This window comes from Gekko japonicus, unplaced genomic scaffold (genome assembly GCF_001447785.1).
Source record: "Gekko japonicus isolate JY-2015 unplaced genomic scaffold, Gekko_japonicus_V1.1 scaffold29, whole genome shotgun sequence".
NCBI classification, from domain to species: domain Eukaryota; kingdom Metazoa; phylum Chordata; class Lepidosauria; order Squamata; family Gekkonidae; genus Gekko; species Gekko japonicus.
Window position 1 is genome coordinate 969952 of NW_015172003.1, and position 13034 is coordinate 982985.

Sequence of the window (13034 nt, forward strand, 5' to 3'; positions counted from 1 at the left end):
ATAGATGCACCAGATCCTCAGTAAGCAAGATTTTCTACACAGAAAAATCCAAAGGTGATTGGGTTAAAAGGCCTGGTTTGTTACATAAGATTGTTGTAGCGTAAGGAAATAACTGAGGCTACTTTATTATGTATTATGCGTTCAGACTGCTGTGGTGTAAACAAACCAATCTATTACAAAGATTAGAGTTTTGTTTATTACTATCTAATCATCACAGTTATATAGGTGCCTGGTCAGAAATTAGTTTTTACTGAAGAACTACTGTCACTCCCAAAGTGAGCCGCTGGCAAGTCCATAGGTCTACTGACTCTATACATCCCTTTTGCCTCTGGGTTAACAGTGGGGGCAGGGGAATGATTCCCTTCAAGAAGATGTATTTGGCCTAATAGCTGACAACTGCTGGGCCTTGCTATAAGTATAATTTTCAGGAGCATATTTTCAAGGTCAATGCATGCTTTAAATTTATGAACCATGGCTTAATAATATGAATATTTACTCAGAACTATCCTATGCAAAGGAATACCAGTGTTTCACAAAAAAGTCCGTTATACAAGGAAATACCCTATCAGTGTCAGCATACTTCAATATTTAGAGCGCAAACATATTTTTGGAAATAGGTACCACTCATTTCATTAGGATTTGAAATGCCTTGTACACATGTTTAGGATTGCAGACGTAACATGAAATTAGTTAATTCAAAACAGGATCCTTCATGCACCAAAGCTTCAAATATTTGTTTGAAATATTCTTTCTCATTTAGCTTACGTTAGAAGCAGCTGATTCTTGCCCTATTTTTTTGTGTTTTGATTCCACAAAATGAGACTTGAATTAAAATTGTATTAATTTGTAGAGATTAAAAACATCTGCAATGCTTTATCTAGAGCTTTTGGATAAATTACAGGCCTTACCAAATAGGATTGTAAGTAGACTGAACAGATAAAAGGTATGGGGCATTCTTATTCGTAAAATCTGCAACAGTGGCCAAAACCCAGGTGCCATCAGGAGGTCCACCAGTGGGGCCAGAACTCCAGAAGCCCTCCGGCTGTTGCCTCCCAAGCACTAAGAATACAGAGCATCACTGTCCCAGACATAGTGTTCCATCTATGCCTTGTGGCTAATAGCCACTGATGGGCCTCTCCTCCGTATGCTTATCTAATCCCCTATTGAAGCTATTTATGCTTGTAGCCGCCACTACTTCCCATGGCAGTGAATTCCATGTGTTAGTTACTCTTTGGGTGAAGAAGAACTTCCTTTTTTTCTGTTCTAAACCTACTGCTCATTAATTTCATTAAGCACCCACGAGTTCTTATAACATTTCCTCACAGGGAAAGTGTTCCATCCCCTTCATCATTTAAGTTGTCCTTTACTGCACTTTCCCCACAATACTATAACACAGGGGTGTCAAACATGTGGCCCGAGGGCCGGATCAGGCCCCCGGAGGGCTTCTATCAGGCTCACAGTAGAACTGGCTGTCTTTTGCTTCTTCTTCCAGTTCTGCTGCTGCTGCATGATTGTAGGTTTGCAGCTTACAGATACATAGCTCAACAGCATACTCAGGATTGCAACAGCACAGACATTTTGATGCAATAATTCAGAGCAAGAGGTGTCAGTTATCAGACACTGTTAAATAAACAAAATATTGCAAGAGTGCTAATGTTTTAAGCATCTTTTTATTTTAAGTAAAAAAATACCTTTGTGTTTGTTTCCTTTATAAAGTTTATATCTCTGCTATATGGCATTACATTTTTTGACACACATGGCCCGGCCTAACAAGGTCTCATTTATGTAGGATCCGGCCCTCATAACAAATGAGTTCAACACCCCTACTATAACATCTTTTTTGAGGTGCGGTGACAAGTATTCCAAATGAGGCCACACCATCGATTTATACAGGAGCATTATGATACTGGCTGATTTGTTTTAAATTCAATTTCAGTCCGTCATTCTAGACACTTTAGCACTGGAGCGGGGCCTGCTACCACACAGAGCTGGGGCCTGCTCATAGGAACCCTAAATAAAATAGCTTGGGCCAAAACTCCACCTCTCATTGGAGCCAGTCACACTGACTAGGAGCTAACCAGTAAAAGAGGATGAGTGAGTCAGCCTCTGGTTGATTAACAATAGGTCTTGTTGCAAGGGAGATGCTCAGACCTCCTCAGGCTGCCTTTTACTTCAAATGCTAATTTAATTTCAAATGTGAATTTAGCCCTTCTAGGCTTGGATTAAAGGGGACTCTAGTTGAATAGCCTCAGCAGTTACAGGAAGTATGTAACTGCTTGTTTTTTTTATAGGGACCCCCTCAACCTTAAAGAATGTAAGAATTAGCTTAAAATTTTAGATTAGTTTAAAATTGGACCCCCTGTTTGGTTTTTTTAAGCTCTAGCTGTATTTAAACACTATCTGCAGTTTATTTTGTTATTTGTTTTCCTTTTTCTGTTACAAAAACCTGCCTAAGGTTTAGTCTTATCTGTGAACTCACTATCCCTAGTTTCTGGTATTATTAATCTATAGGCTTATAAATTTCAAAGTGATATTGGAGTTTAAACTATCCCTGTACCCTCCGTTTTGATCCTTGTCCTTTGTTTGACCCTCTGTTTAACCCTTCCTGTACTGTAGTTAAACTAGCCAAGAACCTCTGAGCCTGTTTAGAACTAAAATTAGCTGCACTTGAAGAGAAGAAGAAGAGATTGGATTTATACCTTCACTACCCGAAGGAGTCCCAGAGCACCTTACAATTTCTTTCCCTTCCTCTCCCCACAACAGACATGCTGTGAGGTAGGTCTGGCTGAGAGAGCTCTTTCGAGAACTTCACTTTTGAGAACAGCTCTGAGAGAACTGTGACTAACCCAAGGTCACGCCAGCAGCTGCATGTGGAGGAGTGGGGAATCAAACCCAGTTCTCCCAGATTAGAGTCCGTACTCCTACACCAAACTGGCTCTAGTAGTTTGGGCAGCTACAACCGAACTGAATTTTAGAACTAGACCAGAAAATTGGCACAGAACTAAAATTTGAACTCAAGTTAGCTACACCTGAGTGGTTTGAGCAACTACAACACTGAGAAGTTACACACTGTTGGTACCTAAAGGTATTTTTAACTGTTTGCCCTCCTTACTATTTTAACTGTTTTCACTTAGCTTGTCTTGATGGAATTTTATATTGAAACTTATATATTATATGTATATATTAAAAATGCCATTTACCCTCTCCTCACACATCTGCTAAAAATTTGCCTGTTTATTCCCTTGTTCCAGACACTTTGTCACTGAAGCTGAGACACTTAATCACTGGAGTGGGCCTGTTACCTCGCAGAACTGATCAAATTTGCAGAATGACACTGAATGAGAAGTGATATATTTTCATGACATTTTGTTTTTGCAAAAGTCCGAAGTTCTATTACTGTTAATTACCTGGGAACAGCCTAAATCAGCTGTGGCTGTAAAGGCTTATCCACATGTATTTGTGGGAAGCACTGCTTTCCTACTCAGTATCACATTAGAGCCTCGCAAGCTTTCCACAGATTCCTACTTGTGCTCAGATTGGAGCTCTTTGGATTTAAAAAATGCTGGCACGTTTTACAAAATGCTTCAAGGCAGGTACTAGGTTTGTGAGGTCCATCGGAAAAGTTGGTGGGGGATGGAGTACATTTTGGGAGCCGGAAGCATTGTTGCGTGATTTGCATGTGTCACCCGGAGGTGACATGGGCATGTCGGTGACATTGGGGACGACAGTCTGGCTTTTGGGCAAAACTCTTATGGTAAAATCAGCCTCAAGCCATATAGTTTTACCCAAAAACTAGAGTGTCTTCCTCCTGATGTCACCGACATGCCTACATCACTTCCAGGTGACATAGGCACGTTGCATTTATTTCCAGCAACGTCACTGTTTTTCGGGGGGGGGGGGACTTCCTCCTGGCAGCCAGTTAGGGAATCCCCCGCCCCCAACTGGGGAATGGCAACCCTAGCAGTTAGAAATTGTTTTTCCATTGCAGAGAATACCAGCATCTGTTTTCAAATATACAAAGCGTATGTCCTCTTATTCCGGGGTCATTTCCTGCAGGAGTGCACAGGAGCGCAGCTCTGGCAGTAAAGAGCCCAGGGGGTGGGCACATGCAACAAGCTCCACCCCCTGCTCCCAGCAGCCCTCAGTCAGAGCAAGAAGCAGCCAGGTAAGCTGCAGAGCCCCCCCCCAAAAAAAAAACCAGTCCAGAGGCACCTTTAAGACCAAGTTTTATTCAGGTACAAGCTCTCCCTCCTCTGTAAGGACAGATCTGCATGTCGCCCCCCCCCCCCAATAGCTAGCAATCCAAAACAGTCCAGTAGAGCCTTAGCTGTTGCCTTCTGACACACTTCCGGTGATGTCAGGGGTGTGGCATATGCAAATGAGTTATGCTAATGAGCTCCTGCACCTTTTTCTACAAAATGAAACCTGCTCTTATTACACTCTTATTAAAGAGGATACAGAGCAGTAACCACAGGATATGTGACTTGTGTTCTGTTAGGTCTTTAATGCAACTGTTCTGACAGAATTTATACTTGGGATGTTTCATGTTCAGGTACATCTAAAACAGCATATTTGTAGGCATCAGAGCCAATGGGCTCATCTTTATTGACTTGACTTAGACGAAGTAGCCTGGGGGTCACTAAACATCATGCCACAAAAATTTCGTAAGTCTTTTAAGTTGTGACAAGACTCTTTTGCTATTCATAATGTGAAGGAGCGGGTGGGAGAATCTGACCACCACGCGCCCTCGACTCTCCTAGGTCGTCGGGCAGCCCGTCAAGACGAACCCGGAACCGCACAGAGCTCTTGCTTCCTATTGGTTGCTCCCTTCACCAATGTACGCCCTTCTCCCTTCCCATTGGCTCTGTCTTTAGACCGGTTTGCGCTCGAACAGACGCACCAGTCACGCGCTCTTTAATTTGGGGGAACTTGGAGGGTGTGTGCGTGTGAAAGGGTTCATAGTCGCGCCGCCGATTCCCCTTTGCCACCAGGGAAACGCGTCCGGGAAGGGGGCGGGGTTGTAGCCTATTGCTCGGCTCCTGCCTGAAGTGTTGGGCTCGAGCCGGCTGGTCGTTCGACTCCTTTTCCCACACGGTGCCCTAAACGCGGCTGCGCTCTGATTGGCCAGCGAACAAGCTGGACAGTGGACCTGTGGAGACTCGCCTTTGCTTCTTTCGCACCCCCGCCACACACCCCTCAGTACCAACTTTGCTTTGTCGCCCCGCCTGCGCAGCGTTCCCTGCCACTCTGGGTCCACACTCTTAGCATTACGCGAGGAGGGCAACCGGCCGGCTGGTTCCCCCCTCCCCTTACTCGTGCGCGCTCTCTGATTGGGCAGAGGCTTTTTTCTTTCTTCTCCCCCCTCTCCCGCTGCCCCGCTTGTATCCACCTGATTGGTCGGAGTGCGCGCGCGGGCTCAGTTTTCCCCCTCCCCCCTCCCCTCAGGGGTAGGGGTTGGAGCTGCTCCTGGCCGAGACCCGGCAGTCGTCTGTCATCCCTTGAGGTGCTCGGAGCTGGCTGTGGCCGTTGTTTGTGGCCATAACGATGAAGCTGCTCCGCTATGAGTGGCCGTAGTGATCTCCCCTGACAGGAATATGGCTGCGCCGGTGCCCGCGGCTGTTGCCTGGCTCATGGCCGGGCCGGCGGGGGGCGGCGACCGAGAGACGCGGGTCCTCTTGCGGTCGCCGCTGCCGCCGCCGCCGCTGCTGCCTTGTTGCCCGGCGCGCCTGACTCTGAAGAGACGGTGATCATCGGACTGCGGTTGGAGGACACGGACGACGTGTCGTTCATGGAAGGGGGAGCGCTGCGTGTGAGCGAGAGGACCCGTGTCAAGCTGCGTGTGTACGGGCAAAATATCAATAATGAGACATGGTCCCGCATCGCCTTTACTGAACACGAGAGGCGGCGGGACAGAGAAAGCAGGCGGCCGCCGGCGGAACAAGAAGACGGCCCGGCTCTCCTCGGCTCCCTCTCCCCGGCTCCGCAGCGCTGCGGCATCCGCACCTCGGACATCATCATCCTGCCTCACATCGTACTCAACCGTCGCACCTCGGGCATCATTGAGATCGATATCAAGCCTTTGCGTAAAACAGAGAAGAGCAAATCCTACTACTTGTGCACCTCCGTGTCCTCCCCAGCGATCCTCGGGGGGGCGGGGAACTCCGCCGGAGGCAGCAGCGGTGGAGGGGGTATTATTGGCCCTGATGGGGGACCTTGGACTGAGACCACCTGGATCTACCATGACGGTGAGGATACCAAGATGATAGTAGGTGAAGAAAAGAAGTTCCTGTTGCCTTTTTGGCTGCAAGTGATCTTCATCTCTCTCTTGTTGGGTCTCTCAGGCATGTTTAGTGGCCTCAACCTGGGGCTTATGGCCCTCGACCCCATGGAGTTACGTATTGTGCAGAACTGTGGCACAGAAAAAGAAAAGAACTATGCTAAGCGCATTGAACCTGTGCGCCGCCAGGGCAATTATTTGCTGTGTTCCTTGCTGTTGGGTAATGTGTTGGTCAACACCACCCTTACCATCTTGCTTGATGATATCGCTGGTTCTGGGCTGGTGGCCGTAGTGGTCTCCACAATTGGTATTGTCATTTTTGGTGAGATCGTACCACAGGCTATCTGTTCCCGGCATGGCCTTGCTGTAGGTGCCAATACCATCTTCCTCACCAAATTCTTCATGATGATGACCTTCCCAGCCTCTTACCCAGTCAGTAAGCTGCTGGACTGTGTCTTAGGGCAGGAAATTGGTACTGTATACAATCGCGAAAAACTGCTTGAGATGTTGAGAGTCACTGACCCTTACAATGACCTGGTGAAGGAGGAGCTGAACATCATCCAAGGTGCTTTGGAATTGCGCACAAAGACAGTGGAGGATGTAATGACCCCGCTCCGGGACTGTTTTATGATTACTGCTGAAGCTGTGCTTGATTTCAACACTATGTCTGAGATTATGGAGAGTGGTTATACTCGCATCCCAGTCTTTGAAGGGGACCGCTCCAACATTGTGGACCTTCTTTTTGTCAAGGACTTGGCCTTTGTGGATCCTGATGACTGCACTCCACTCAAAACCATCACCCGTTTCTATAACCATCCACTGCATTTTGTCTTCAACGATACCAAGCTTGATGCTATGCTTGAGGAATTCAAAAAAGGTGGGATGATGGTGGTTGGTGATGGAGGTGGGGAAGGAGAATGAGAATGCAAAGTGAGATTTAAGGGACGGAATTTTATTTCATTTTTAAAATGAAATCTGAGATGAGATGTTGAATTCTGTGTATAATACTAAATTTCGTGTTTTTATGGTACGGTTGAAGTATGATGAAACACACAAAGTTTTACCCACGCATTAGCAAATTGACTTATGTTTTCTTCCTGGTGATCATAGGTCATAGATCATCTACTGTGCTCTTTATTTCTATATTTGTGTGCTTAGTTGAGTGCGTTGAAGAGTCAGTTCACATGTTACACCATAGCAAAAGTGTGTGTTTCACTCATGTTCATTGCAGTGTGGTGCTATGGCCAATCTCATTTCCCTGGTATATGTATTTTCTGTCATACATACTTAGGCAGTCTATGTATGCATACATGGAAAAGGTTTTCTGATTAAGCGTCTTTCTTGAAAGAGAGGGAAATTTAGAACTAAGTCACATCTTTGTGTTCAAAGGAGCATGTGTCTGCAGCCAATGATGAATGAAACTGGCACATTTTCTAGTGTTTCTCTTTTTGGGAGAGGAGAATGAATATAAGTAGCACTTGGCAAAGTTGTATATGCTTATGGAGAATTTTTGGTAAGTGGTTCAATTGATACTTGCTGAAAGCTTTGGAACTTTTCTTTACACACTAATATTCAAATTGATTTCTGTATTTAAAGTGAGACAGGAATTCTGTGTCTTCTATAAGAAATACCTTCTCAAAAATTTAGAATTGAACTTTGTGTTACAGAATTTCTTCACAGAATTACGGTGAAATTTCCATACATGGTCATAGAATTGTGGTTTTCATTCCATATACTCATGTTGGGGAAGGTGATTGTGGTTCTCTAATGTATGGACACCAGGTGTACGCAGTACAGAAAAGTTGCATGCACAATTGTTTTACAGTACAATATGAATGGGGTTTTTATATCTGTTGCTATACAGAAATGCCTTCTGTATGACAATTTTGTTGTGGTGTGAAATGGCCCTTTAGATTATACAATCCTACTGGTGTTAACAGGCCCAGGTGAGTAATATATTATCATTAGTACATTGAAGTGTTCCTTTTTTACAAGCTTTGTATGCACGCCAAGGGGAGGTATAATTCCACATTACTGGTATGCATTTTGTAAACACTGACTGTGGTCATAGACATGTTCCATTATTGGGCAACTTTAGTCCATGTAGCCTGTTGGTTTCTGTGATATGTACCTTTGAAATCCACTACAGTCTCCAAAAATGATAGAAGAGCTCCTTTTATTGATATTTCAGGCGTGTTGGGTTCAGTCAGCAAGGGCATGAAGAAAGGCACCTTTAGGAGTTGTCCATCAATTATGGAACTTCTTCCTTATTGCAGACTTACACAGCCTGAGTGTCTTTAAGAATGCATACTTGTTTGTATTTTTCATGGAGGTTCAGAGCTAAATTGAAAGAGGATGGATACATTTAAAGGAAATAGATGAAATCTTACTTCATTTTGATTTTATTTGGCTTATTTATGCACCTAATCCATCAAAAATTGAGAGAGGCTGTAAAATCCAAATATGTGCTTAAAGTCCTACAGATCTACTTATCAGTGGAAGACAGTCGAACTCCCTGACCAATTTCATTTGCTCTTAACTAAGTAAACAGGGTAGTGGCAGAGTTAACATTTTCTCAAGGTAATTCCGGAACCCTAGTTGAACTTTTGCACTCAGGTTTCTGATTTCTAGGCAGTAAACTCTGCTGGTTAGATTTCAGAGCAATGTCTGATTGATGCACTAAGCTTTGAATGATTCTATGTTCTACCTTTTCCATTTAACCGTAACCCATCTTTAAGAAGTCTTGGAGCACCTCTAGCATATTTATTGAGATATAAGTATTTCCATACTAGAGCCCATTTTATCAGTTGGTTTCTAGTCCATGGGAATGTATTTCATACAAAAAAATTAGTCTTTTGCAGAACTAGAGAACATTTAATTTTTTTTTCTGGAGCAGGTGAACACTACTATCCTTACAACTTTAAGAGTAAACTGTTGGTCCTTTGGCTAAGCAAGAGATTTTGGGCTGCCAAAATACAGCCTTAACCCCTTTATGAGCCTCTTGCAGTCACTGTTGCATTCATGAGCATCTAGGACAGAAAAGAGATTTCTAGGCCAGGTTGTCCGCTGGTTTCCTGAAATATTACTCTCAAGTAGTAAGAGCTTGGGTTGATCAGAAGGTTTATTCAGAATCCTATATGGGTCTATTCAATTTTATTACTCCCTGGAAAGTGTTCATAGGATTGCACTGTTAGAGATGAGAACTTTCTAGGAGTTTTTAAGCCCTGGAAAAACATTGCCCCTCCTGCTTTTTTTGGGGGGGAGGGGAGGAAATTGGGGCATGAAAAGTATAAATGCCTTACGATGCAATTCTAAGCAGTGTTAACACCCTTCTAAGTCAATTTTGTCTGTTTTACAAGTAAAATTGCAAATATATGTATCTACTACTTGAGGGAAAGCTGTAAACTACTGTACCCTGTGCTATTTTAATATATTTTAATTTTTGCCATCTGAGAGGTAGAAAACAAATTTTGTAATAAAAGTCATTGTATCATTTGGACAAAACTAAGCAGAAGTCCAGTGGCATCTTAAAGACTAACAGCATTTATTCCAGCATGAACTCACTTTCTCAGATGCAGTATGATTGTCTTTCTTTCATTGCATCTGAGGAAGTGAGCTGTTACTCAAGAATGCTCATTCTGGAATAAATGTTATTGGCCACTGGATTTCTTATTTATTTTGCTATAATAGGCTAACAGTTACTCCTCTGGAACTATTTGGAGAGAAATAGGCTCACATAGCTGCTAATAGGACTATCAGCCTATTTGAATCAAGTTAAAATTTAGATAAAACCCTGAACGCTTCAATAATGTATTATCATTAGACATTTAGCATACTAATTGTTGCCAAAAGTTATTCAAATTTATCCTTGAAAATATCTTGTGTGTGTATATATGTGTGTGTGTGTGTGTATACACACACACACACATATATAATATACATAGGAGTTGCCCAGGCTAGTCTGATCTCATCACATCTTAGAGGCAAGCAGGGTCAGCCCTAGCTAGAATGTGGATGGGAGACCGATGGGAGCAAACCACCTCTGAATATCACTTGCCTTGAAGACTCCATGGGGTCGCTATAAGTCAGCTGTGACTTTGGGGCACTTTCCAGTACCAGAAATTGACTTGACCTGGATGGCCCAGGCTAGCCTGATCCCATTGGATCTTAGAAGCTAAGTAGTGTTGACCTTGGTTAGTATTTGGATGGGAAACCAAACCACCAAGGAAGTCCAGAGTGTCTATGCAGAGGAAGGCAATGGCAAATCACCTCTGAATGTCTTTTCCTTGAAAACTCTACGGGCTTGCCATAAGTGCTGGCCACTTCACAGATAAGCCTGTTGGTGCCTAAGAAGAAATCTGTAATAGAGACATATTGCCACTAATACCCATTTTAAAAGAACTCTGATTCTGTTGTTCCATCCCAGTTGTCCTATTTTAGTTATTTTAACCACACTGTAGACATGAAGGTACAGCTTTAAAAATGAGAAATCAATATTAGCTTTGATAGCCTTAGATGTAGTGAACCTGCAGTTCAACCTTCCTAGAGATGTGAAAGGCCGGGGGCGAGATGGAAAAATTATTTTCTATGTCTTTTATGAAAGAGGCAACATTTCTTTTAGGGAAGTGAATAGGATTAAGCCTGGTAAATATTTGAAGGGCAGAATGGGGTGAAGTAGCCATTCTTATTGAAACTGGCTAGAGTATGATAATATATAAGATAAAATAATATTTTCTCTCTTTAGCCATTAGGCCTGTTGGGTTAAACAGGATGCTGGGCTGGCCCCACATGGTGAACACTGAAAATGGTGAAGGGGTTATCTATTTACTGTGCAGTGATCTCATACTATTGGGAAGAAATTGGATTAATTTTCAAGCTAGGTTCATTTTCCTACTAATCAGAATGGAAATATACAAGAATAAGAAAGTTTAAAATTCAGTGTTTTGATTAATACATGACCCATTAAAACTATACTAAAAACTGACTGGCATTGAGAATTTCTGGGTATGCGCCCCTGACTGGTTTTGAATAGATGAATTACTGTCCTGTAGTCTCTCTTCTTTAGATTAAAGTCATGGTATTACCATATCTCCGTGTCAGGTTCTGAAGTGGCACAGAGAGAACTGGAGCATAGATGTACTCCAGCTAGTCTTAGTATAAGAATTAAATGCACTTCTGAATAACATTGGTAGTAAAAGTGATAAGCTTTGCAGTACTCAAGACCTGCAAGGTATGAAGTCCAGGGCAAGAGCAGATGCTGCAAAAGACAAAGCCAAAAATGTGTTTCTTCCCAAATCAGAAAGTATAGTCGTAATTACAGTACACAGTGCACAGACATGCAGCTGTGGAAGCCGCAGAGTAGGACAGAACATTTGGGATCTTTTGGCTGCAGTATTTCTTCCTCTGGCTTGCTAGTTGGGCTTTGAGAGAACTGGAACCTACCCCTTTCTGTCATGTTTGAATTTCAGTGTCTGGGGCTGGCAAAGCCTTCCCTATGCTTACCCGCAGGTCTAGGGGCTGACCAGAAGGGTGGACCAAGGGCTGGGGAGAGAGGGCTAAGAGTGTTGTAAATCTCCCTCCTCCTCTTGGTTGAGATGCATATGGGGTGTACTAAACAAAGGAGGAGGCTGGAGGGTGTGCCCACCTCAGACTCAACCCCCCCACAGGAGGCAGAGTATAATAGAAAGGGTTGGATTAATGCCCCATCTCACAGATGCTCACACATGAAGCAGTGAACATAAGAACATAAGAGAACCCAATGTTGGATCAGGCCAATGGCACATCCAGTCCAACACTCTGTCTCACAGTGGCCAAAAATACTAGGTGCCATCAGGAGGTCCATCAGGGGCCAGGACACTAGAAGCCCTCCCACTGTTGCCCCCCCCCCCAAAGCACCAAGAATACAGTGCATCACTTGCCCCAGACTGAGAGTTCCTATCTATACCTTGTGGCTAATAGCCACTGATGGACCTCTGCTCCATATGTTTATCTAATTCCCTCTTGAAGCTGTCCATGCTTGTAGCCGCCACTGCCTCCTGTGGCAGTGAATTCCATGGACAACATGTACAGCTGTGGATAAGGACATTTTGTATGCTGTGAATCTGGAGTGCTCATGAAGTAGAGTAAATTCAGAAGAGGGTCTGAGTTAAAAAGTTTGGAAGAGACTGGATTAGAAAATAAGTTTCCGCTCTTTGACACTAACATTAAACACTATACTGAAGATTTGAATACTAGCCAACCATGCTATCACATTCTGTGTTATGTGTTCCAAGTGCATTGCTAGATCTTTTCAAATCAGATAATAGATGTTGCTGCTGATGCTAGGGGAAGTACCGTATTTTCCTGCGTATAAGACTACTTTTTAACCCAGGGAAATCTTCTCAGAAGTGGGGGGTCGTCTTATACGCCGGTACGCCAGAAGCATCAGCACAGCTCTATATTTTAACTGGAAAACTCTATATTTTAACTGGAAAAGTTGGGGGTCGTCTTATACCCCCAGTCGTCTTATACGCCGGAAAATACGGTATGTTTTTTACCTGCTGTCTTTGCATCTTTATGCTGCATGTACATAGGGTTACATATGGTTTTGACTTCAATTTTTTCCTCAAAAAATGATGTAAATGCATTCATGTATCTAATGCTATGTAGCATTCGTACAGAGGTGCAGAAAACACTGAGCCCTCTACAAAGAGGATAGGGTCAGTTGGTTTACTGTTTTTGTTGTTACTTTGGTGGCTACAGTATTGTTAGGTTGTTA

The 13034-nt window shown here is 43.5% G+C and overlaps 1 protein-coding gene across 1 annotated transcript in view; it reads left to right on the top strand.

Moving 5' to 3' along the window:
• Nucleotides 1–3703: 3703 nt before the first annotated feature.
• CNNM2 (cyclin and CBS domain divalent metal cation transport mediator 2) overlaps nt 3704–13034 on the top strand; it is a 197601-nt gene continuing 188270 nt past the window's right edge. The window contains exons 1-2 of the mRNA XM_015420095.1: nt 3704–3754; nt 5591–7154. Of these exons, the coding sequence (XP_015275581.1) occupies nt 3704–3754; nt 5591–7154 (1615 nt within the window). The remainder of the gene's footprint in view (nt 3755–5590; nt 7155–13034) is intronic.